The sequence below is a fragment of the Hemitrygon akajei genome, unplaced genomic scaffold (genome assembly GCF_048418815.1).
Source record: "Hemitrygon akajei unplaced genomic scaffold, sHemAka1.3 Scf000049, whole genome shotgun sequence".
Lineage (NCBI taxonomy): Eukaryota > Metazoa > Chordata > Chondrichthyes > Myliobatiformes > Dasyatidae > Hemitrygon > Hemitrygon akajei.
Window position 1 is genome coordinate 3,103,873 of NW_027331935.1, and position 27,578 is coordinate 3,131,450.

Consider the following 27,578-nt stretch of genomic DNA (forward strand, 5'->3'; position numbering starts at 1 on the left):
AGAGATTTATTGGAAGAAAACCCCACAACTGGAAGTGAACCACAACTGAAAATAAAAGAACAGCAGCAACTGAACCAGGGCTGAGAGCATCAGCTGAAGAGAACGCGTCTGACTCAGGGATTCCTTTGATTTCGTCAGGAGAAAGACTGGTGAGTCTCAGTTACTCAAGCACTGGTCTTTAGATACTACATACCTACACAAAGGAGGGTAGGAAATGGTTGGAGTGAGACCAAATCTGCCCAGAAATACCAGTTATGCCTCTGTCAGATCCAGTTACAATCACTACAGGTCTGATGATGTGCTGTCCGTATTCCAGCTCTTTAAAGTCAAACTCATGCTCCCAGTGTTTGCTCATTTCAAGGACTTGCATCTTGTGAAATAGGATTTGTTCATTTCTGAGTGGGGAGATGGAAACAAAGTGGAGAGTTCATAAATAATATCTTTCAAACAAAATAATTGTTTGAACTTGCTACAAACTTGCTTGGCCTTTTCTCCTTGGAGCGATAGAGGATTGGAGCTGAGCTGATAAAGGTGGATAAGATGATGAGAGGCATTGATCGTGTGGATAGCCAGAGATATTTTCCCAGGGCTGAAATGACTAATATGAGGGGGCATAGTTTTAAAGTGCTTGGAATTAGATGGAGAGGGGATTTCAGGGGAGTAGGGGTGTGTGTGGAATGCAACGTCGACGACTGTAGCGGAGACGGATACAATAGGGTCTTTTAAAAGAGTCTTAGATGGGTACATGGAGTTTAGAAAAATAATTTTATACATTTGGATAATTCTACACAGTTTCTAGAATAGGTTACATGGTCGGCAGAACATTGTGAGCTGAAGGACCTGTAATGTGCTGCAGATTTCTATGTTCCATCACTAGGTTATTGATATAGGTGACAAGTAACAATAGGTGTAAACACGGGGAACATCACTAGGCACTGGCCTCGATTCCAAGAAACAGTCTCTCAGTATCACCTTCTGTTTCCTGTCATTCAGCTGTTCTCAGACTCTGGGGCTGTCACAAACATAATGTTAACAGGAAGATTGGACAGTAATTACCGTGAAAAAAGAATAGTTGCTTCCTGAAAGGTCACGTATCCTGTCTGATTCAATGGACTAACTCCTCCCTTGTTTACGACTTAATTTGTCCTGGGACCCATCTTCTGGGTCACACTGCATCTGACGACCCATATCCCCAAACCTCCCTCCACCCCATCAATGGCGCCAAACCCTTTCTACCCTTTACATCACACCCGCACACTAAGACTGATCCACATCTTCCACATCCTCCCTCCATCCTGCCAATGGCCCTACACCCTTTCCACAATTTACCCCACACCCGCACATGTAGACTTATCCACATTCTCCCTCCCAGCTTAGGGAACCACAAGTAACTGATCCTACAGTCTCGGCTCGGGCACGAAACTAGAACGAGAGCTGCAAGACCAGACAGCCTGGACTCTCCAGCCATCCGGCTCGGTCCTGGAACCACTTTCACCGCAACAAACGCTCGATTTACACAAATCTGGGATCAGCCTCTTCTTCCCCGCCGCCTGAACTGAAGAACCAGTGGATGACACCTGTTAGGTTTCCCTCGTTGTTCCCCTGAAATCATTAAAAACGTCTATTGAACAGCTTTTCAAAACAAGCTGTCACTCGCATGTGATTTCACTCTGCACCCCTAATTGCCTGATGATACGTGTGGGTTTCCCACACGGGGATCTTGACGTCACTCTGCGCCCCCACATGACTGATGTCATATGTGGGTTCCCCACACCAGGATCTGACGTCGAGTGTGTAGTTCCATATGTTACCTAGGCGCTGAGATGGTTGAACTTTACTGGCTAAGGTAACAACTACCTGATCCACCCTACCCCACCATAGAGTCAACAGAGTAGTTACACTCTTCCCATTGGTGCAAAACGATGTCAATCATTGTTTACACTTAATAGCCGAGGCGGACTAGCCGTGTGGGTGTTACCCCTGCTGATACATCTTCCGCTCCTGCACCGAAACTTCCAATTGAATGGGAACAATTCCCAAAGTTAATGTCGCACTTTTTGATTTATTTCCATTTCCCTCCACGGGAAGTAGGGAGCGTTTGTAAAGTGATTTCTGCGGCTGGAGTATAATGTATCTCTGACAGGCAGGAGGAGACCGTCGGTCCCATTGGCTTGATGCAGGCTCCCTGCGGAGGGAGTGATCCAGCAGAAAGATGAGGGGGAGGGATTTTACTGAGAGGATAAAGGTGGTGTGACAGGAGGTAGGCAGGATGGAGTCTGAAAGGATGTTTGGCCTGGTGGGGGATCAAGGAGCCGGATGGGGAAGGAGCCCATTAACAGTCAGGAAGAGACATGAGTGGTTCGTCTATGGAAATTCCTAAGCCCACGGTGGTGGCGAGCAGAGATATTCACTACTTTGTTGGACAAACACTGGCAGACTATTGAGCAGCAAGTGGGGTTGTAGGACCTTCACACCGAACTGCCGCTCAGCCCCGTTGGAATAGGCCCGACACAGGAAATTAGGACCATATCTGTGGGCACTGTTTTTAGCATTTTCTCGTTGGGCTGAAGGGTCTGTGTCTGTGCTCTGTAGCTCTGGGACTCTATCAGCAGGATGCGCCAGATATTACTGGACAGACATACAGATGTGGTGTGGAAGTTGATGTTATTGGGGAATGTTTAGTCCCTGAGCAAACTGCTGCTCTGATACAGGGGCTGGAGGTACTGTCATATTCACAAAGTGATCGCTCTCCTTCTGACCTTTGCATGTAATTCAGAACATCACCAGCAGGTGGAGCTTTCCAGCACCAGGACCATTGTGTAAACAAGAAGAGACAATCAACAATCACCAGTCAGAAGCAGAATGGACACAGGTATGATCAGTGGAATCTATATAATCTATTATATTGGTGCACAATAATTCAGATGATGAATCTTAAACAAATGCAAACAGGGCACAGAAAAGTTTCATCAAACACCGGTAACGGTCCAATCATTCCACTCACCACGCAAAACGTCACCTGAGTGAAAGCAGCAGAAAGTCGTGAATAAAGTGGTTGTGAGCGAAACACAGTCAGGAATGTGACAGTGGTCCTGTGGTTGACGTTACAGTCCAGAGAAGAGAAAGGGTCTGTTTCACCTCCAGACAGGCCCTGATATGGAAGATGTTTCCAACTTTCATCTCTTAAATCTGGTGCCAGATAATTGGAGCATGTCCAGGAAACATAGAAACATAGAACATAGGTGCAGGAGTAGGCCATTCGGCCCTTCGAGCCTGCATCGCCATTCAGTATGATCATGGCTGATCATCCAACTCAGAACCCTGTACCTGTTTTCACTCCATACCCCCTGATCCCTTTAGCCACAAGGGCCATATCTAACTTCCTCTTAAATATAGCCAATGAACCGGCCTCAACTGTTTCCTGTGGCAGAGAATTCCACAGATTCACCACTCTCTGTGTGAAGAAGTTTCTCCTCGTCTCGGTCCTAGAAGTCTTCCCCTTTATCCTTAAACTATGACCCCTCGTTCTGGACTTCCCCAACAACGGAAACAGTCTTCCTGTATCTAGTCTGTCCAATCCCTTTAGAATTTTATACGTTTCAATAAGATCCCCCCTCAATCTTCCAAATTCCAGTGAGTATAAGCCTAGTCGATCTTAGGAGTTCTGGGCTTGAGCGACATGAGTACATTTCAGCTTGTGGAAGGGCGATTACCTGTAGGTTTTTGATATTTTTGCACAGTGGAGATGTGAGGAGCTTCCTAGAGTCCGTTTTCTGTGGCTGAGTTGGAGAATGTTTCCAATCGGTGGAATAGCTTACGGATCAGCTATGGAAATGAGTCACTCTTACAGATTTACTGTGGGTTATCACACTTTAATGCACCAATGAGCATGAAATTCTACTGATTCTACAAATCCAGATTAAACACACATGCGCAATGCGGGAGGAATTCAGCAGGTCAGGCAGCATCCATGGAAATAACAAAGAATCTACGTTTTGGGCCAAAGTCCTTCTTCAGGACTGGCCAAGGAAGGTCGGCTCTCATGAAGGGTCTCAACAGTTTTGAAAGTCCGTGAAACCGGCTTTACGGACTTAGTCACAGCCCGGTGTATAGTCATAGACTAAAGAATACAGCGCAAGTGGCGAGAACCAAGAAGAGTATCCTCCAGGGAGGCAGAGGAATAAGAGGCTGTACTGGACAATATTCAGGAATCTTTGAATCTGAATGAATACGGCACAGTTGTCCCCGACTTCATTAAGACCAGTGTGGATGACTGGGGTCCTTCGAGAACATTTCATAAATACCCAATCAAAAGCTGTGGGTGAACCAGGGGATTTAAACTTTCCTAAACTCTGCCCGTTTAGAAAATCGCCTGTACTTGTGTTCCTTCTAAGTGCATAACCATACACATTTCCAACTCTGTATTCTCTGCCAGTTCACTCACTATTCTCCTAATCTCTCCAGAGTAGGTCCACCTCCTGCCCCTCTGCTTCCTCAATACAACCTGCCATTTTACCTATCTTTGTAATGTCTGTGAACGCGGCTGCACAGCCAACAATTTCATCATTGATGTGTAAACAGAAGAGGTCCCAACACAGACCCCAGTGGAACACCGGCAGCCAACAGGAAAAGGCTCCAATTGTTCCCATTCTGTGCCTCCTGACAATCACCCTGTCCTCTGTGCATGCCAATATCGTTCCTATAATACCATGGACACGTACATTGCTTAGCAGCCTCAAAGATCTTCTGAAAATCCAAGTAAGCAGCATCCACTGATTTTCCTTTGTCCACCCTGCGTGTTGTTTCTTTAAACAATTCCAACATATTTGTCAGGTAAACCATGCTGACTTTGCGCACGAGAAAAACTGCAGATGCTAGAAATTCAAGGACACACAAAATGCCGATGGGTCGCAGCAGGCCGGGCAGCATCTATAGGAAGAAGTACAGTCAACGTTTCGAGCCGAGACCCTTCGTCAGGACGAACTGAAAGGAGAGGTAGTAATAGATTTGAAAGTGGGAGGGGGAGGGGGAGATCCAAAATGATAGGAGCAGACAGCAGGGGGAGGGAAGAAGCTGAGCAGGAAAGTTGATTGGCAAACGGGATCAAAAGTTGCAGAAGGGGGAGGATCATGGGACGGGAGGCGTACGGAGAAAGAAGGAAGGAGTGAATCCACAGGAAGTTGGACAGCAGGCAAGGCGTGATTGTGAGAGATGGAGAGAGAAGAAAAAAGTGAAACAAAGAAAAGGGGGAAAAGTAAAAATAAATACAAAAACAAAAGGTAAATATAAGTAAGGAATATGGTAAGAAGGGGAGGAGCTGCATTAACGGAAGTTAGAGAAATCAGTGTTCATGCCGTCAGGTTGGAGGATACCCAGATGGAATATGAGGTGTTGTTCCGACAACCTGAGTGTGGATTCATCTTGACAACAGAGTAGGCCATGGATAGACATACCAGAATGGGAATGGGGCGTGAAATTAATATGTGTGGCCATTGGGAGATCCTGCTTTCTCTGGCGGACAGAACGTAGTTTTTCAGCAAAACGGTCTCCCAGTCTGTGTCGGGTCTCACCAATATATAGAAGGCCGCACCGGGAACACCAGACGCAGTATACCACACCAGCCGACTCACAGGTGAAGTGTCGCCTCACCTGGACGGACTGTCTGGGGCCCTGAATGGTGGTGCGGGAGGAAATATAAGGGCAAGTGTTACACTTGTACCGCTTAAAAGGATAAGTGCCTGGAGGGAGATTGGTGGGAATGGGTGTTGGAGACGAATGGACGAGGGAGTCGCGTAGGGAGCGATCCCTGCGGAAAGCAGAAGGGGGCGGGCGGAGGGAAAGATATGCTTCCTTTTGGAGGTGGCGGAAGTTACGGAGAATTATATGTTGGACGCGGAGGATGTTGGGGTGGTAGATGAGGACAAAGGGAACCCTATCCCGAATGAGGTGGCGGGAGGATGGGGTGAGAACAGATGTGCGGGAAATGAGAGAGAGGCGTTTGAAAGCAGAGTTGATGGTGGAGGAACTGAACCCCCTTTCTTTAAAAACGGAAGACATCTCCTTCGTCCTGGAATGAAAAGCTTCATCCTGAGAGCAGATGCAGCGGAGACGGTGGAATTGTGAGAAGGGGATAGCATTTTTGCAAGAGACAGTGTGGGAAGAGAAATAATCCAGGTAGCTATGAGTGTCTGTAGGTTTATAGTAGACATCAGTGGATAAGCTGTCTCCAGAGGTAGAGACAGAAAGATCCAGAAAGGGGAGGGATGTGTCGGAAATGGACCAGGTAAATTGGAGAGCAGGACGAAAGTTCGAGGCAACGTTAATGAAGTCAATGAGCTCAGCTTGCGTGCAGGAGGCAGCGCCAAAGCAGTCGTCGATGTAGCGAATGATAAGTGGGGGACGGATATTAGTATACGCTTGCAACATGGACTGTTCCACAAAGCCAACAAAAAGGCAGTCATAGCCCCAGTCCTGGGCCCATACGGGTGCCCATGGCTACACGTTTAGTTTGGAGGAAGTAAGAAATGCAAAGAAAAAATAAAATAGAAAGTACCAATTCCGCTAGACAGAAGAAAGTTTCTTCTTCTATGGGGGGACTGGTTATGTCTGGAATCCAAAAAGAAGCGGAGAGTTTGAGTCCTTCGCTCTCCACTTTTTTTTGGATTCCAGACCCAACCAAATTTCTATAGATGTATCATAGCGAACCTACTAATTGTCTGCATCAACATCTGTTATGGAAGGGCCACTGTATAGGATCAGAGAAAAGCTGCAGAAAGTCGCAAACTCAGCCATTTCCATCTTGGAGGACACCTTTCCAGCATTGGGGACGACATCAAAAGGCAATAATTTAAAAAAAAAATAGTCTCCGTTATTAGGAACTCCCGTCACACTCTTCTCCTTCCATCAACAAGGAGGTACGGGAGCCTATGGACACATACTCAGTGTGTTAGGGACTACGTCCTCTCTGCTATCACTGGAATACTCAAAGCGTTAATCATCAGATTCAGTGGAACCGTTTGGAAATATTATGGCGATTTACAGCATTGGTCGAGGATTGAGTACTAACATAGAAAAGTCTTGCTATAGCTTTAGGAAACTTTGATCAGGGCCCAATTGCAGATTGTGTCCAGTTCTGGTTTGTGGAGTCTCCCGACAAAGTGCAGAACAATGCTGTATGGATTACAGAGTATCAGATATAAGGAGACATTGGACAAGCTTGTATTTCTTTCTTTACAGTCTCAGGGTTTGATACTGGGGTTTATAAAACAGAGAGGCATATATTGCATAGGCAGTCGGCCACTTACTCAGGAAGGACATATCAAATCCAGTGGGCACGAGGTTTTGTGAGGGGTTTGTGCAAAGGAGAATTACAATGCTCGTTTTCCATTGAGAGTGATCAGAGCCTGGAACGCGCTGCCAAGGAGCTAACGGTAGAGATACGACTGCAGTGTTTCAAACACAGTCAAACCGGCACATGGACAGGCAGGGACTGGAGGTATATAGACCATGAGCATGTAGACAGGATTGTTTCACCTTGGCCTCGTGGTCGACACAGATGTGCTGTCAAGAAGGGGATGTTCTGTGCTGTACTGTTCCATGTTCTATATGCCTGTTCACAGATCTGAATTCCGCTATCTCCAAGTTCTTGTCAAACTGTGAGGATCACCAACTGTTCTGGTTGACGATATTCTACATGGAGCGACTGCAGCAGGCTATAGAAGAGGGTGTGGAGAATCTCGGCCTCATGTTAACCGGCAAGGATCGCTTCACGGCACGAGAGTATCATGTAAGTGGAAAGGACACCAACAGATTGAGTGTCGCTACTTCAACAGCCTGGCAGAACAGATGTAAACAAACAGGTCTGTGTGGTCAACAGGGCAGACTAAGGGTGCAGCCATGCTGAGCCTTTATTTGGCAGATACAAGATGTGACAGGAGTCTCTCCAATTATCTGAACACATTCATTTTTAGCCGGGTTAGGATACAGTCAATGATTGAAGGGTGATTGTTAGTGTTGTGACATGTGATGGGTAGTTTCAACGACCAGAGAAAGGTTTTATATTAATCTGTCCAACTTCCCAACATTTGACCAATGATTGACCCTGGCGACCATGCAACAGTGTTGCCTTGAAGACTTCTGGGATCCCACAATCCATAATGATTGTACTATCTTTCTCCACCCATGCCTGAGCTCTGCCTTCACTTGTCATTCGATCCCACGGAATCAGTTGAACAGATAGAACTGGACTAGTGTCTCTCCTTTGAACTATGACGCTGTCTCTTTTGATCATATATCCTATCATGCCTTATGGTCCAGTTACATTCAGTTCCTTGTGACAGTGTCAGTGTGAAGTAGCAATTACCACAGCATGTGATGTCAACACTGAGAATTGCATAATTAGTGTAACTGAAAATATTCCAAATATCCACAGCTAACCTCGGCACATTTACTTGCTGCCAACCAGACTGAATTTTAGCAAAGATACATTAATTGTAACTGTCCACTACATTTTCCATCAGACAGCTGACTGTTTCACTTCAAACCTCCTTCTCTACATTGCTACCAGTTAGATTTGGCCTCACACACATGCACAAAGGTCCTGCGATTCACTGTCAGTTCCCAGCTGTCGGCTGACACTGGACCCTCATGGATCCCAACAGTGAATTGTGAACCTGCTGCAGTTCACCGGGGATTTACCGCAGCCGAAATCGATAAGGACCCTGTTATCGTCCGATTTCCACAGTACAGCAACGGGCACTTCGGCCCATCTATTCCACACTGACCCAGCAACCTGCTAAGCCCCATCGAGCTGCAACCAGTCTAGAAATGTCGTACTCCTCCCATCCATGTACTTACACAAATTGCCCTTGAAAGCAGAACAACAACTTCAGGTGGTAACCTCTAAGTGAAGAAGTACCCCTCATATTCCCTTTCACCTTTCACCTTTAATCGATGACATCCAACTCCATTCACACCCAACATCGGTAGCAAATGCTTATTTGCATTTATCAGTACTATACATTTTATAATCGTTTATACTTCTCTTTCTGTTGTAGCAGAGTTTTAACACTTTACTTAAAATAGAAGACAGAGACTCTCTGGGCTCAGTTCGCAGCGAGAACCTTTATTGTCGTGATGATCACGGAGAGTCACCCCTCACGGTGGAGAGACTGACTCTGACCAGACGCGTATGCGAGTTGACCTTTATACAGATAGATGAAACGGATTAACATACAAGAAAGTAATCACATCGTATGTCACGTCTTAGCCTGCGGTTTTAACTAAGCTGCTGCAGTTCTCGTAAGAACGTTGCTCTGCGGAAGTAAGGCGTTAATCACCTTTGACACACATACTAAACCGAATGTTCCAAACAGGGGCCCCTAGCAGCAAGCAATCAACATTCTGCAAATGCAGAGTTTTCACCACCATACCTACTCTTACAAATGTCTCTTGATTTTCCGACACTCTAGGTAATAATGTTCTAACCTATTCAGACTTCCTCTATCTCTCACGTTCGCAAGTCCTGGGGACATCCTTGTCAATTTATTCTGCACTCTTTCAATTTTACCTATAGGTCGGTACACACAATACTCCAAATTATACCACAGCAATATCTTATTCAATTTCAACATAATATTCCAACTTCGGCAGCCAATAATATGATATATGGAATCCTAAGTCCTAAGTAGTAGCAGAAGGTCATACAAGAGTCTCCTGCGGTCATCACCCTCCAAAGCAGGTATACCACTTTTGAGTCTGTTGGGGAAGATGGCTCATCAGGTGAAAGCAGCAGTAGCCAGGATCATGGCACCATGGGTGGACTACGCAAGAGGGCAAGAAAAAGAGTGGCAGAGCTGTTGTGGTAGGGGTTTCAATGGTAAGGGGGAATAGAGTGGCCGAAAACGGGACTCCTGTATGGAGTGTTGCCTCTCGCGTGCAAGTGCCAGAGATGTCGTGGAGAGGCTGCAGGGCACTCTGAAAGTGGACGGTGAGCAGCCAGCTGTCGTGGTGCATGTAGGTACTAAAGATATAGGACAAAAGCGGGATGCGGTCCTACACACTGAAGTTAGGGAGCCAGGAGATAAATTAAAGAGTAGGACCTCAAAGGTAATCATCTCAGGATTTTTACCAGTGCCACGTGCGAGCCAGAGTTGGGATAGCAGGATAGCTAAAATTAATATGTGGCTTGACCGGTGGAGGTGGAGGAGGGAGGGTTTCCGATTCTTGGGGCAATGGAACCGCTTCTGAGGGAGGTGGGAACAGTACCGACCGGACGGTCTACATCTGGGCGGAGCCAGGATCAATGTCCTAGGGAGATTTTTTTTGCTGGTGCTGTTGGGGAGGCTTTAAACTAATATGGCAGGGGTATGGGAACCCACACAGGAAAGAAGAAAGAAATGATGCAGAGACTGAAGCTACAGTTAGTGAAGAAAAAAGTAAGAGTGCAGTGCATTAAAGTAAAAAAAAAAATACAAAAATCGCTTAGGTCACTAGATCCTAAAAGGAGAATGAATATAAGGGCACTTTATCTAAATGCCCATAGCATTGGAAACAAGGTTAGTGAAATTGTGGCACAGATGTCTACCAAGGCATATGATTTATTGGCCGTTACAGAAACCTGGCTGCAAGGCGGAGATGACTGGGAATTAAAGATCCAAGGGTATCAGGTAACATGGAAAGATAGGCAGGAAGGCAAAGGAGGTGGGGTTGCACTCGTGATTAAGAATGAGATAAGGGCGAATGTGAGACATGATATAAAATCTACGGAGCAGAATATTGAGTCTATCTGGGTAGAGATTAAGAATAGTAAAGGGAAAAATATATCTGTAAATATCACTGTTGGATGTTGTCTACAGGCCACCTAATAAAAGTATTGCAGTAGCAGAGACGATTAACCAAGAAATAACTGAGGCTTGTAAGAAGGGAACGGCAGTTGTGAAAGGGGTTTTTAACTTCCGCACAGATTGGGGGAATCGGGTAGGTTAAGGATGTCTTAAGGAGGACTTCACAGAATGCATCCGTGATGGCTTTATTGAGCAGCATGTTAGTGAATATATAAGGGAAAATACTACCTTAGATCTAGTCCTGTGCAATGAGGCAGATGAGATTAAAGATCTTGTAGTCAGTGATCCTCTTAGAAAGAGTGATCGTGGTATGATTGAATTTCGCATTCAGAAATAGTTAGATCTAAAACTAATGTATTATGCTTGAACAAGGGAGACTACAACGAGATGAGGGTGGAGTTGGCTAATGTAGATTGGCAGCACAAGCTATTTGGTAGGACAGTTGAGGAACAGTAGATTAATATCAGAGAGGTTTTTCACAGTGCTCAACAAAAGTAAATTCCAGTCAAACGTAGAGACAGTAAGTATGGGGAGAGTCAGCCTTGGATAACGAAGGAAATAAAAGACAGTATCAAATTAAAAGCTCATGTGTACAAAGTTGCAAAGAGTAGTGGGAGACCGGAGGATTGGGGAAACTTAAAAAAAAACTGCAGAGAAAAACTGACGAAGGGTCTTGGCCCGAAAGTCGACAGTACTTCTTCCTACAGATGCTGCCTGGCCTGCTGTGTTCCACCAGCATTTTCTATGCGTTGCAGAGAACAACTAAACAAGAAATAAGGAAAGGGAAGATAGAGTACTAAAGTAAATTAGCACAAAATATAAAAATAGCTAGCAAATTTTTTTGTAAATATATAAAGTGGAAGAAGATAGCTAAAGTCTGCCTAGGTCACTTCGAAGCCAAAAAGGGGAAATCGTTATTAGATGACAAGGACATTGCTGAGGCATTGAACGACTATTTTGTGTCGGTCTTCACGGCAGAGGAAATGACTAAATATGCCGAAGAAGGATGTTATCGACGAAATGGGAGGTGAGAACCGCGAGAAAATGAATGTCACTAAATAGAAAACCAGAGGGCCTGAAGGTAGATAAGTTCCCTGCTCCTGATGGGATGCATCCCAGGGAGTTGACGTTATGGTAGACGCGTTGGTAATAATTTATCAAAAGTCTCTAGACTCCGGGCAGGTGCCAGCTTGGAATCCAGCAAATGTCAGGCCACTTTTAAGAAAAAGGATGTGGGAAAAAGGCAGACAACTATACGCCAGTTAGCAGAACAGCTGTAGTCGGGAAAATGCTTGAAGCTGTCATGAATGAAGAGGTAGCGAAACATTTAGAAAAGAGTGGTTCCATCAGACAGACGCAGCATAGATTCAGAAAGGGCAGGCCCTGTTCGACGAACTTATCGGAGTTCTTTGAGGACATAATGAGTTCAATGGATAGGGGGGGGGGGACAGTTGGATGTCGCATACTTGGATTTCCAGAAGTTGTTCGATAAGGTGCCGCACCAGAGATTTATAAATATGATACGGATTCATGGAGTAGGAGGAAGTGCATTGGCATGGATAGTGTATTGGTAAACCGATAGAAGACAGAGAGTTGGTACAAGTGTGTGCTTCTCTGGTTGGCAGTCAGTGGTGAATGGAGTGCTGCAGGTTTCGGTGCTGGGCCGGCACATGTTTACCATTTACATTGATGATTTGGAAGAGGAGACTAAGTGTATCACAGCAAGATTTGCTGATGACACTAAACTGAGTGGAAAACCAAATTCTAAAGAGCATGTGGAGAGTCTGCAGAGGGATTATAGATAGGTTATGTGAGTGGGTCAAGGTCTGGCAGATGGAATATAACGTTGGAAATGCGAGATCATCCACTTTGGAAGGAATAATAGAAGACCACATTATTATTTCAGTGGTGAAAGTTTGCAGCATGCTGTTGTGCAGAGGGATCTGGGAATGTCTGTTCATGAATCGCAAGAAGTTGTCTGGCATCTTCAGCAGGTTATTAAGAAGCCGATCGGAATGTTCGCCTTCATTGCTAGAGGGACTGAATTCAAGAGCAGGGAGGTCATGCTGCAGTGCAGAGGAGGTTTACTAGGTTAATTCCAGGGATGAATGGGTTAATGCACAAGGAGAGATTGAGTCGCCTGGGAATATATTCTCTGGAGTTCAGAAGAATGAGAGGGGATCTTATAGAAACATACAAAATTTGAAAGGGATAGATGAGGTAGAAGTAGGAAAGTTATTTCCATAGGCAGATGAGACTAGAACTAGAGGACATTGTCTCAAGATTCAGGGGAGAAAATTTAGGACGGAGATGAGCATAAACTGTTTTGCCCAGAGAGTGGTGAATCTGTAGAATTCTCTGCCCGGGAAAGCACTTCAGGTTTCCTCACTAAATATATTTAAGGAACAGTTAGATAGGTTTTTACATAGCAAGGGGATTAAGGTTTATGGGCAATAGGCAGGTAGATGGAGAATACGGACAAATCAGCCATGATCTTATTGAATGGCACAGCTGGCTCGATGGGCTGGATGGCTTACTCCTGCTCTTATTACTTATTACCTTATGTTCTCACTTTACAACCCTATCTACCATCGACACTTCCAAAAGATTACGCATCTGTGCTTCCTGATACCATGGTTCTAGTACACCTTGCGATGGCTTACCGCTAACCATCTGCTTTTATTTTGTGGTTTGTCCTCCAAAACGCAACAACTTATCCTCATTAAATACCATCTACTATTTTAATTCCACGTTTTCCTGCTACAGGTCTCACTGCTTTGATGAACGTCTTCGTTAACCGCTGCCTTGGTGTCATCCACGAGTTTGCTGATCCTGTTTTCCACATTATCTTCCAGAGGGTCCATATATTTGAGAAACAACACCAGACCCAGCACTGATCCCTGCGTCACACCATTAGTCATAGACCTCCAGCCAGAGAGTCAAGCATTTACTACCATGCTTCTCCCATGAATCCAATATCTAAAGAATTTACTTAGCGTGCCATAAATGTCAATCAACTGAATTTTCTTGACTAGGCTTCCATGTGGGACTTGCTGAAGTCCAGGCAAACAACATCCACTGCCTTGCCTTCAGTATTTTCTTGGGAACTTCCTCGAGAAACTATAAGATGGGTTAGACAGTATCTGCGCACACGAATCAGTGTTGACTACCCCTAATCAATCCTTGTCCATCCAAATACTCCTACCCAGTCCCTTAGAATAACTGCCAATGAGTTTACCACCGCCAGTGTTAAACGTACCAACCTCTACTTCGGTGATTTACTCGTACAGCCTTTTCGAACAGCAGGACAACATTAGCTATCTTCCAATCATCTAGTATCTCTTATTTTAAATAACTTTGCTGGGGCTCCTGCGATTTTTGAACTAGCCTCAAACAAGGCATGAAGGAAAACCTTGGGGATTTATCCTGCCTGATCTGCCTTTAGATAGCAAACACTGCTTCCTCTGTAATCTATTTACAGTCCATGATGTCACTGCTGTTTTGCCTCACTGTATGTGTCCTGAGTAAATATAACTGCAAAACTAATTTAGATCTCTCCAACCTACTTCAGCTTCATGCATAAATGCCCATTCTGAACTTCAAGAGGACCAATTTTGTCTGTTGCTATACTTATGCTCTGAATATATTTGATGATCTGGTGTTCCCCTTTTCCTTATCTGCTAGAGCAAACATGCCGTACCTATACCCTCTTGAATTTCTCCTTTAGTATCTCTTGATTTATTTATACTCATTCAGTACCTCATTTGTGATTCTCTGCCAATACTTGCTATGTACTCTGTGTTCACCAGGGTCTTAATATCTGTCAAAAACCAAGGTTCCCTAAACATCAAACACGAGAAAATCTGCTGATGCTGGAAATTCAAACAACAACACACACAAAATGCTGGTGGAACACAGGAGGCCAGGAGGCTGTGTAGGGTCTCGAAGGGTCTCGGCCCGAAACTTCGAAATTGCTTCTCCTTATAGATGCTGGCTGGCCTGCTGTGTTCCACCAGCATTTTGTCTGTGTTGTTGTTGTTCCCTAAACATGTTACCCTTGCCTTTTCGTCTGCCAGGAACATTTACACTCTTCACTTGAGGTCATTTATACATTTGAAATCTGCAGTCTCAAAATTTCAGTTTTGAATGCCTCACACTTACCAAGCACAGCATTGCCCGAAAACAACCTGTCCCAATCCGCATTCATCAGATCCTTTCTGATACAATTAAAATTGGCCTTTCTCCAATTTAGACTCTTAACCAGAGGGTCAGATCTACCCTTTTACATAATTATCTTTAAACTACTGGCATTATGATCCCAAGATCCAAAGTGTTCCCTGCGCACACCTCTGTCATCTGTCCTGTCATGTACACTATCAGAATTCCAGAATGAACTGTCTGTACTTATGACCTCAATGTATTGATCACAGAAACTTCCTTGAACCCATTTGACCAACAATATCCTATCCAGCCCTTTAAAGTATGGGTGTTCTGGTCAATAAATGGAAAGTTACAATAGCTTAGTATCCTAACCCTATGTGTCTGGTAACTGCCTGTGATTTCTCAACAAATTTGATCCTCTTAAACCCCAGTTTCACCCATATAGCCTCAGTGGATGAGCTCTCCAATTTGTTCTCTCTGAGCAATGCAGTCACATTCTTCCTGACGAGTTATGACAAATCTCCTTTAATCCCTCCTGCTCTATCAAATTGTGTCTAAAGCAACGGAACCCTTGAAGTCTGAGCTTCTAAGTCCTGCACCTCCTCCAACCAAATTATATTGATATTGTCATTCAATGTGCTGATCGATGCTCTAAACTGATCTGCATTTCCTACAATACTCCTTGTATTCAAATAGTACACATGTTTGAGCATTTGGTTCACTGTGCTCTTCCTTTAGATTCCTGGCTTTGAATGCAGGACTGACAACCTCTAACCACACAACTGCTCCACTATCCACTCTGGTTCTTCATCCCCCTGCAACTTTAGTTTAACACCTATGCAACGTTAACACGCCTTCCCGCAAGGGTATCAGTACCCCTCCAGTTGGGGTGCAAAATGATCAAGTCTGTCCAGGTCCCAACTACCTTGGAAGAGAGCCCAATCATCCAAACATCTGAAGCGTCCATCGTGCACCATCTCAAAAGTCATACGTTAGACTGTATTATCATCTTATTTCATGCCTCACTAGCAGGTGGTGAGGGTGGCAATCCTGAGAACACCATCCTGGATATCGTGCGCTTTAACCTACGTCCATGAACTCCCTTTCCAGGACTTCTTCACATTTCCTACCCTGCTATTGGTGCTGATGTGAACCCTGACCTCTGACTGCTCACCCTGCCCTTGAATCTGTTTCAGATTCCAAGCGAGATATCCCTGACCTTGGCAAAACACCGCCAGAAATCTTGTTTTCATCAACAGAATCTCTAATCTGTTCTCCTGACCATTGTATTCCCCGTCTGTGCAACTCACTGCTTTCACCCTTTCTGAACCACAAAAACCAACTCAGTGGCAGGGGCATAATCTCTGTGGCTTTGCTCTGCTAGTATTACTGAAACAGTAAGTTATTAGTTACCTGTTATAGAGGGATGTCCTGCAGTGTCTGCCTTTCCGATTTCCAAATCCTGACAGTCCACCCAGTTACCTATGTACTGTGTAGCCTGTCAGCCAAACTCTCAGTTTCCTCGAATACCCTGGGTTCATCTGGATGCAGCTCCATTTCCTTCGCTCAGGCTGCAGCTGGATTCATTTCTTGCAGGTGTAGTTTTCAGGGATACCGGTGGTCTCTTTGCCTTGACACACCCTGTAGGAATAGTTCTCCGCTTTCCTGCCTGGCATTCCAACTGTTCTAACTGTGAAAAAGAAAGAAAAGGAATTGCCCAAACTCTAATGAAAAGCTCCAATTCCGCTCACTGAACGCTCTCTGATTTAAAATCTCAACTTCCCACTCTATCTCTGGCTCACTCACGTGATGTCTGCTCCACTGAACCCTTGGCAAGCAGATAATTGCTCCGCAAACAGAGGCGTTCACAAATTCGTGACTGAACCCGCTCACTTCTTTCAAAATCTCTTTCCTAATACGAACACTTCAATGCCTATTAGTGATATGTGGCGTGCAGAATATGCTTGCTCAGTCCATGTTCGTGGTAGATTTGTACCCATCCCTCCGCTCCTCAATATATTCCCCATTTTTCATTACAGAGCGTGACTGAGCTTGCGAAGAAGGGAAACAGAGCGGGCGCTTCCAAACTCCTCCTGGATCTGGTGATGGAGAAGGGCTCCGGGGCCCGGAGGGTGATGTGGGAATCCTTTGTAAAACTACACCACCATTTACCGAAGCTGAGCAGAATACTGAATGAAATACGGGAACGAGGTACGGTGAACAATACACTGTGTGTTACAGATGTAAATGCTGATGAATTTACAGTATTACACAGAACAGACTTCATGCAGATCACTCTGTTTGAACAGGTGACGGCCAGTTCACCTACATGGACACTGAGCGGGGTTTATCTGAACTGCCCAAGCATCTGAAAGGTAAGCGATGGAATGGAAATCTCAAAGTCATTATTTCATTCTGAGTCTCTGAGTTCTTGTCTTTGGAGATTGTTAGAGTTTGGCTGAAGCTGGAGGACAGGAAACCAATTGCATGTGTGACAACACGTCGCATGTTCCGGGCCTCGGGCTGTGACCCAGAGATCTCTGTGACATTTATAAGCTGACTTTTCCGTCAGTCAGAGGAAGCCTCGGCGTTCCCTCTTTCCCTAGCGCCGAATATCCCGAGATCTGACCAAGCTGAAGCCAAACCATTCCAATTGGAACATCCACCACTGGTACGGGAAATACCACACCTCGGATCTGAAGATGAGATGAGATTTGCTGTTATTCCTCCATAATACCACAAGGCATGGGAGCAGAACTAGGTCATCCAGCTCACCGAGTCTGGTCCGCCATTACATCATGGCTGATCCCAGGTCCGACTCAAACACATACATCTGATTCTCACCATACCATTTGATGTTCTGACCTGTCAGGACACGATCGGCTTCCGACCTAAATATACCCACGAAATTGGCCTCCAGCGCAGTCTGTGCCTGAGTATTCTATAAAATCACTACTCGCTGGCAAAAAGATCTCATCTTTGTAGGGGCATCAGCTCCGGAGTTCGAAGCAAAGGCTCCCGAGTTCCAATCCAGCCGTTTGCCTTACACGCTTTCCATCCGTACTGTGTAGAGCGTCGAGCTAGCAACCTGGTCTCGTAAAAATAAGAAAGCCTGCTAAAAACAACGCCGTCACGACGGCGTCCCAATTACTCCATTCGGAGTTAAACGCCTTCTCCTTCTTCTTCTTCTCCTTCTTCTTCTTCTTCTTCTTCTTCTTCTTCTTCTTCTTCTTCTTCTTCTTCTTCTTCTTCTTCTTCTTCTTCTTCTTCTTCTTCTTCTTCTTCTTCTTCTTCTTCTTCTTCTTCTTCTTCTTCTTCTTCTTCTTCTTCTTCTCCTTCTTCTTCTTCTGTTCTAAAGGATCACCCTTCAATTTTGAGGCTGGAGCCTCTAGCTATGGAAATATCCACCATAGAAATCACCACTCCACATCCACAATATTTTGGTCTTTCAACATTCTGTAGGTTTCATGTAGATCACCCTGCATTATTTTAAATTCCAGTGAGTACAGACCCAAAGTTGCCAAACCTCTCCACATATGTTAACCACTTCATTTCCAGAATCATCCACATGAATCTCCTCCGGACTTTCTCCAATGACACACATAATTGCAAAGATATGGAGCCCATAACTGTTGACAGTACACCAAGTGCGGCCTGCTTAGTGTCCATAAAACCTCAGCTTTATGGCATTGCGTTTATATTCTGTTCCCCCTTCAAATAAATGGCAACATTGCATTTGCCTTCTTTACCACAGATTCAACCTGAAAATTAACCTTCTGGGAGCCTTGCACTAGGACTCCTAAGTTTCTCTGCACCTGTGATATTTGAACCTTCTCCCCATTTCTACTTTTACCAAAATGCATTTCAGCCATTTCCCAACGCGGTATTGTATACGCACTTTTTTTATTGACGTTTCTTACAATTTACCTACGTCCTACTCCATTCACGTTGGTGCGTGGCCTAGTGGACAAGGCATCAGACTAGTAACCTGAAGGTCATTGGTTCGAGCCTCAGCTGAGGCAGCGTGTTTGTGTCCTTGAGCAAGACACTTAACAACACATTGCTCTGCGACGACACCGGTGCCAAGCTGCACGGGTCCTAGTGCCCTTCTCTTGGACAACATCGGTGGCGTGGATAGAAGAAGGCCTGTAGCTTGGGCAACTGCCGGTCTCCCATACAACCCTGCCCAGGCCTGCGCCCTGGAAACCCCAGGCGCAGATCCATGGTCTCTCGAGGAGACCGACGGATGCCACACACACTCCATTCACATTGTTTCTTCAAGTACTTACTAACTACCCCTCCAGCGTTCTTCATATCTTCCACAAACCTTGCCACAAAGCCATCAATTTAATTATCTAAATCATTGACAATCAATGTAAAAAGCAGCTCTTCCCCTGCTTTTGTCACCAGCAACGAACTAGAAAAGGCCCTTTTTATTCCCACTCACTCCGTCCCACCTGTCAGCCATTCTGCTATCCATGACGTTATCTTTCTTGTAATGCCATAGGATTTTATTTTGTTAAGCAGTCTTCTGTGTGACTCCTTATCAAATGTTTTCCGAAAATCCAAGTAAATGAAGTCCACTGCCTCTGCTTTGTCTTCGATAAACTCCAACAGATTTGTCACACAAGATTTTCCTTTACAAAATCAATGCTGACTTTGGCTTATTTTGATCATTAGTTCTCATCAATAATAGAGTCGAACATTTTCCCAACCGCTATGGTTAGGCGAACTGGCCTATAATTTCCACACGTTTCCCTTCCTCCCGTCTTAAGGAGATGAGTGACACTTGCAATCCTCCAGTTCCTCGAGGCCATATCAGAATCAAGTTAGTACTGAAAGATCATGAGCAATGCATCCGTTATTTCTTCAGCAAACTCTCTCGGGACTCTGGAATATAGTCCATCTGGCCCAGTTGACTTATTCACCTTCAAATTTTTAGGTTTCCACAGATGACTTTTTCCTTTGTAATAGTGATGACAGTCACTGCTTCTTCCTGTCACTCACGGTACTCTGGTACACTGATAGTGTCTTCCACAGCGAAGACATATACAAAGTACGCAGTAGCCGCATAGGACACTGATCAGACCCTACTGGGAGTACTTTGCTCAGTTCTGGTCACTCCACCACCGGAAGGATGTGGAAACTCTAGAAAGGGTGCAGTGGAGATTAACAAGGAGGTTGCCTGGATTGGGGAGCATGCCTTATCAAAACATATTGAGTGAACTCAGCTTTTTTCTCCTTGGAGCGGCGTACGATGAGAAGTGATCTGATAGAGGTGTATAAGATGATGAGAGGCATTGATTGTCTGGATAGTCAGAGGCTTTTTCCCAGGGCTGAAACGGCTGATACGAGGGAGCGCAGATTTAACGTGCTTGGAATTGGAGAGGAGAAGTCAAGTGTAAGTTTTTATGCAGAGATTGGTGAGTGCGTGGAATGGGCTCCCAGCGATGGTGATGGAGGCGGATTCGATAGGGTCTTTTAAGAGACTCCTGGATAGGTACATGAGCTTAGAAAAATAGAAGGCTATGGATAACGTTAGGTAACTTCTAATGTAAGTACGTGTTCGACAGAGCATTGTGGACCGAAGGGCCTGTATTATGTTATAGGTTTTCTATTTCTCTAAAGTTCATCTGCTAATTATTTGTCCCGCATTTCGACTTCACCAATATTATTTCCCATGGCCCAATATCAACTCTCAACTCTATTTTACTCTTTATATAACTGAACAAAAACAAATGCTATCCTGCTTTACATATTGGCTAGTCTAGCGTCATATTTCATCTTTACCTTTCTTATAGCTTTTTAGTTGCCTTTTGTTAGTTTTTAAATGTTTTCCCATTATCCAGCTTCCCACTGACTTTTGATTCCGTTTAGGCACACAGACACACACACACACACACACACACACACACACACACACACACACACACACACACACACACACACACACACACACACACACACACACACACACACACACACACACACACACACACACACACACACACACACACACACACCACAGGACAAACAAAAGGCAATCAATAGAGATCACCAGCATTTCATTCGAAGTGGCACTGATGATATTGCCTAGCTGGTTAATGAAATATCTGCAAGCTAACAAACCAGCTCGCCGAGCCACACAAAATCAAGATCTGAGTTATTACACAACACTCAATCTAAGCTCGTTTTCCCCCAAGTAAGCTCGAGCACAATCACAATACAGACCCTTTCCTGTGACCCGACAACTGAAGTAGGCTTAATTTTTCTATTCCCTTTCTACATTAAAGTCCCCCAGTAAAAAAAAAGTATCATTACCCCTATTACTCGTACATGCCTTTTCCAGGTCCTTTACAATCTCAATTCCACATCTTAGCGACTATTTTGAGGACTATATATGATTCCCATAATGTTTCTTGTTACCCTTGTAATTTATTATCTGCACCCACAATGATTCAACATTCTCTGACCCTATGTCCCCTCGTTCTGAAGATGTAATTCCATCTCGAAAATACAACCACACCACCGCCTAAGTCTTTCTGCCTGTCCTTTCGATACAAAATATACCCTTTGATGTAAGTCTCCCAATCAAGCCCTTATTTCTGCCAATACTCAGTTACGCCCACAACGTCATACCGACGAAAATCGCATGTTGCCTCTGTGGTACAATTTAATACTCGGCTGAGTCGGCATTTAAACCGAGCGGCACATCCTCAGCTCTATCATACTGGTTTCCATCACCATGCCTTATTAGTTTAAAACACTTGCAACAGCTCTAATAAATCTGCCAGCAAGAATATTGTGCACCCCTCGTATTCAAACGCAACCCATCACTTTTGTACAGTTCCCACCTGCCCCAGAAGTGCTCACAACTATTCGGAAATCTGACTCCCGTCCCCCTAATATAATTTTGTGGCCACACGTTTATCTGATACCTCAATCTATGCTCTGTACCCTTGCTAGGTCGGTGGTACCAATACTTACCACGACTCCCGGTGGCTCGCCCTCCGTTTTCAGGATATTGTGAATGTGTCCAGAAAAATCGGGCCCAGGAACCTGGGAGGCAAAGTACCATCTGTGACTTCTTTTTGTGTCCACAGAATAGCACATGACTATAGAGTCCCCTATTACTGCCCACATCCTCTTCAGTTTCCTGCTCTTCCACGTAACATCAGGGAATTGCCTCAGTTCACGCACCAGATTCTCGGAACAGAGGGGACTGCAGAGATGGGGTGGGAGCAAATTGCCTGAGTTCATGTACTAGCTCCTTGGAGCAGAGGATACTGTTCAGGTGTGTGGTAGCGTGTTACACAGTGCCAAGCTCAGACTGGAATTCGAAACAGAAATTATGTTATTTTTCTTTGGCTCAGCACCGAGAGTTTAAACCTAACGGAGTATCAAGGTCTATTGTGAGAAAAGCAAAACAGAGAAGTATGTTCCACCCACCCCCCGCCCACTGTAACCCTCTGCAGTGTTGCACATTTCAGCAGAAGCTGAGCAGTGAAACCAGCCGCTCCACACAACACTCTCCTCTCCAGAATCACGTGTGCACTTGGTGCTTGCTGGAACACCGGGGAATCTGCAAACTACCAACAGAGCGGAGAGCGGAGACTTTAATAGCGAATCTGAATCAGATCAGAATTGTTTCTGCAAGATCGTTCACTTTCTGACACTCTTATCTCTGATTTCCCGATTTCACCCAAAAAATGTCGTTAGCAAGTGTATTTTTTGTAACCCCCCCGGCTCACTTCAGGCTCGCTCAGCTCGCTTCCGTCTAGGGGGAGCAGCCTTCGGCCCCGCCAAACTGGGTAATCAGCTTGAGTGGATGTTGTGTGATGTCCCCAACCCCGCCAAATAACAGACAGTACAACATATGCGATTAAATGCTTACACTTTATATATATTACTAGAACTAAGTGATTAATAAGGATACAGTATATATGAAGGAAAAAAAAATAAAAAAGGCGCCAAACTTATCGAAGTCCAAACCACTTCGTGCACAACCGTTGGAGCTCAATTAACGAAGTCTTCCGGCCACCAGTCGATTCCCTCAGACCTCCTCGACTCGCAGCTCAGCACCACCCGAAGTGATCAACCAAACCCATTTGTCCTTGTCTCCTCTCAACGCCGAAACTCCTGGTCTCGGAACCCCGCTTGGGGTCCTTTCCTCACCCAGCTTACAGCATCGCGCCATCTATCTCTGACCCCCTCGCGCTGACACCCCAAAAGCCCGCCAACAATAGCTTACAGACCCAGAAGAGAGAATAACATTAATCCCAATTGGTTAGAAAACGAATACAATTCTCGTCATGAGTAAATTTAACCCAAACTGCGAGAGAAAGCACTTATCATAACAAAGAAGCATTCCTACTTTTAACAAAACAAAGAAGCCATTTTGATTAACATACGCAGTTACAAAAGAACCCCCTTACGTTTTTAAATTTGCAAAATGTGTTCATTGTTCTGTTCATCAGATTAAGCATTGATAACTTATTTATGTCCGTTCGAAGATGTTCGACGGAAACACATGGAGACTCTGCCGACACAGACTGAAACATTGAGAGCGAACACAATCCTGATGAGGGAGAAGGTGAAGGTTTTCCAGCTGGTTGATCGATACGCTGAGCTCACGGTCATTTCCACTGTTCAGGACTGGGCACTGGTGGAACATGAGCTGCTGGCAAGAGGCAGAGACCACGAGGAGTGGACAGAGAAACATCTCCACGGAGAGCTGGACAAAATCCGGACGGATGAGTTTTTCCAGATGCACTTTGTTAAAAAACTGGGAAGATCTTTCTGTGGAAACAAATCCGGGAAGTTCGCAGCAGTGGCCGGGGTCGCGGGGATCGGGAAAACAACAATGATACAAAAGATTGTTTACGACTGGGCCAGGGGAAAAATATACCAGCAGTTCCAGTTTGTCTTCAGTTTCAAATTCCGAGATTTAAACAACTTTAACTGCGGAATAAACCTGAGGGAACTGATACTGCATCAGTATCCTTACTTTTTGAATTGCCTGAGAGAGGTCTGGAAACACCCAGAGGTGTTGCTTTTTATATTTGATGGTCTGGATGAATTCGAGGACAGACTCAATTTTGCTGATGGTCGGAGAGACACAGAATCACAGTATACAGATCCTGAATTCCGGTGCAAGGTGTCTGACATTGTGTACAGTTTAATCCAGGGTAAGCTGCTCCCAGGGTGTTCAGTGCTGGTGACCACACGCCCCACTGCGTTACATTTCTTGGAAAAGGCAGAGATTTGTACCTGGGATGAAATCCTGGGATTTGTTGGCGAGGAATGGAAGGAATTTTTCATCAGGTATTTTGAAGATGACACGGTGACGGCAGCTGTTTTCAAACACGTGGAGGAGAACGAGATCCTGTACACCATGAGCTACAACCCCTCCTACTGCCGGATCCTCGCTCTGGCACTGGGCCCCTTCTTCACACAAAGAGTCAAGGACCCGCAGCGAGTTCCCAAGACCATCACCCAAGTGTACTCCTACTATATTTACAACATCCTGAAAAACCACGGCCGTGAGATTGAGAACCCCCGTGATGTGTTCCTCAGGGTTGGTCAGATGGCCTTCAGAGGAGTGTCCGAGAAGAAGATTGTGTTTACAGATGGAGATCTGATCAACTACAATCTGCAGCCTTCCCAGTTCCTGTCCGGATTCCTAGAGGAGCTTTTGGAGAGAGAGGATTCTGCCCTTTGTGTGGTGTACACATTCCCACACCTCACTATCCAAGAGTTTGTAGCTGCACTCGCAATATTTATGAATCCATATCCCGGGGATATCCTGAAATCCCTCACTGAAGCCTGCAATACGACAGATGGGCGATTTGAGTTATTTCTCCGTTTTCTTGCTGGTCTCTCCTCGCCAATAACAGCTCGGGGCCTGGAGGAGTTTCTGGGTCCATTTCCTCATGAAACAACCTGCCGGGTGATTGACTGGTTGAAGGAGGAGGTTAAACGCCAGAGTGGAAACACAAGGAGTGAAGCTGGTAAAAGGAGCCTCCTGAACACATTGCACTACCTGTTTGAGTCTCAGAATCGTGGGCTGGCTCAGGCCACAATGGGATCTGTGGAAACACTTTCATTCCGTGGAATGACACTGACCCCGATTGACTGCACGGTCCTGTCTCATGTCATCGGGCTCTGCGATACAATAAAACACCTCGACCTGGAGAGCTGCCACATTCAGTGTGATGGAATCCAGCGGCTGGCTCCCGGACTGCACAAGTGCCTGGAGTTGGGGTAATTTGATTTATCTCTCACTCTGAACTGTGAAACAGCTCTATAGTCTTATTTCAATGTAAAGGGATTTGGGTAAAACAGTAGTAAATCAGATTATGAAGAGTTATGAAAAATGCCCAGACATTGCCCAGGTCAGTAATTCCTCAAGAACAGGAAAGTTCTGGAGTTCTTTGTGAAGGGTTGTTATAGAGTTAATCAGATCCGTGAACAACGGCCAATGGCTTAATGGTAGTAAATCACAGGAATGGCCGTGTTTCTCGCTGCCCCTGACACGTCCATTGACAATGTTCCTTCTCACTGTTACTGACACCCATAGTGACACTGACTGCAGCGGGTGGGTCACAGATTTACACCCCCTTCCCGGTGAGGGACAAGAGACCGTCAGCAGACTGTCCGAGTGGGGAGAGAAATACCATTGAGTGATAGTCCTCCCCTGCCGTTCCCCGCGTGTGCCTATCACCATCAGTCCACCTTTGTGACTTTGCTCACTACCAGATATCCACACCACATGGCTTCATCTCATTTCCCATTGTGGTCCTCAGTTCGGACCCACCTCTCGTGTACGATCTATTTCTGGATCATCTCATCCCATTGGATTAACTTTTCTCATCGGTATACTGATATGGGATCTCTCATACCAATCCCCTCCCTACTTTTGGATCTCTGTTCCCCGTTCCCCTTTAGGGAGATAGGGAGTTTTCTCTCCCTATCCCTTTGCCTCAGGTGGGATCTCTTCCTCCATCTCCCATCGACATTTCCCCAGTCACAAACCATTCTCTCACTTTTCATCACGCCCCTCCTGACCATCTCACATCAGGAACGTTTGCCTCACCATTGGGGAATGAGACGGAATATGTGGAGTTTACAGGGTCACACCGACAGACTAAATTACTGACATTTGGTGAATGCCCTGGAGCTGGGTAATGAGGGACGTTGACAGTGATGGGAACTCCGATTGGCGATTTACTGAAGGGTTTAATGTTTCCTGCAATATCCGAGTGAGAGAAATTCCCTCAGACCTGCAGTTTGAATCACTTTGTTCATTAATTTTTCTGTTTGTGTTTAGACTCGGGGGGAATGAACTGGGAGATTCAGGAGTGAAACTGCTGTCTGCGGCTCTGAAGAACCCAGAGTGTAAAATACAGAGACTGTGGTAAGACCAGACTGTGGGAGATTGTGTTTACTCTCACTGGTTGACTGATACGGAACATTAATGTGATCAGTAATTGTGTTACTGATAAACACTGGGGATTTGTACCGTCTACCGTCTCCCTGTGACCTTCACCTTCACTCTCTCTCAATCCCAGGCTGCAGAGAGTCAGTCTCACAGATTCTGTTGCCGAGGATCTCGCCTCCGCACTCAGTACAAACACATCACTGAAGGGGCTGGACCTGAGTGAAAATGAACTGGGAGATTCAGGAGTGAAACTGGTATCTGCGGCTCTGAGGAACCCGGAGTGTAAAATACAGACACTACGGTAAGCACCCGACTGTGGGAGATTGTGTTTACAGTCACTGAGTGTTTGAAAGTGAACACTAATGTGATCAGTAATTTAGTTACTGATAAACTCTGGTGGGTTGTACCGTCCCCTGTCTCTCTGTGTCCTTCACCCTCACTCTCTCTCATCTCCAGGCTGTACCGTGTCGGTCTCACAGATTCTAGTGCTAAGGATCTCGTCTCCGCTCTCAGTACAAACCAATCACTGACGGTGCTGAGCCTGAATTCAAACTCGCTCACAGACCGATCTGTCTCTGCTCTCCGCCGCGTCATAAAGACCCTCCCGAGTCTGGAATGGATCAGGTGAGTGTTTGTGTGAATGTTCAATCTGGTAAAATATCAGCGGATCTGCGGATTTTCTGGTGATAGTTGTCTGTGAATGTTGTTGAAATATTACCACTGGTCCCCTGTTACTGACACTGTTCTGTAATCTGTTTAATTCATCTTTATTCTTCCATCTGTTTCAGCCTGTGGAGCAATAATTTCAGTCGGGCCGGGAGGAAGGAACTGAAATCCCTACAGGAACCCAGACGCGGACTGGCAGTGGCCGTGTGAACATCTGAATGTGTGGACATCCCCGCCCTCCCCTTTAACTCCCCCCCCCCCCATTCAACAGCAGCCCTTACCTTTAATGGCCGCTCGCCGGTTTTAAATCACAACTGTTCTAACGGAACTGGCTCCGGTCTCGCGCTCTGTGAAATCGGAAGCGATCTCGCAGTGACGTATTTCCGCCTGTTGTCTGGCGGCGCTGCTTCCTTCCGCGGGATGTCCGGCTTCGAGACTGCCCCTGGTGAGACCGTGGGTAATTACAC

The 27,578-nt window shown here is 45.4% G+C and overlaps 1 protein-coding gene across 1 annotated transcript; it reads left to right on the forward strand.

Moving 5' to 3' along the window:
* Positions 1-27,358, forward strand: LOC140721044 (NACHT, LRR and PYD domains-containing protein 3-like). Its single transcript, XM_073035923.1, has 10 exons — positions 1-149; positions 2,777-2,872; positions 7,620-7,786; positions 17,045-17,216; positions 17,315-17,380; positions 23,519-25,268; positions 26,335-26,421; positions 26,576-26,746; positions 26,902-27,069; positions 27,234-27,358. The coding sequence occupies exons 2-10, from the start codon at positions 2,863-2,865 to the stop codon at positions 27,319-27,321; spliced, it is 2,679 nt and encodes an 892-aa protein (XP_072892024.1). The 5' UTR covers positions 1-149; positions 2,777-2,862; the 3' UTR covers positions 27,322-27,358.
* The last annotated feature ends 220 nt before the right edge of the window (positions 27,359-27,578 follow it).

Bases quoted from the DNA above. Each gene is read 5' to 3' on its own strand.
- LOC140721044 (XM_073035923.1), top strand. The intron at 17,217-17,314 runs GTACGGTGAACA...CTGTTTGAACAG, and splicing joins GAATGAAATACGGGAACGAG to GTGACGGCCAGTTCACCTAC. The intron at 26,422-26,575 runs GTAAGACCAGAC...TCTCAATCCCAG, and splicing joins TGTAAAATACAGAGACTGTG to GCTGCAGAGAGTCAGTCTCA.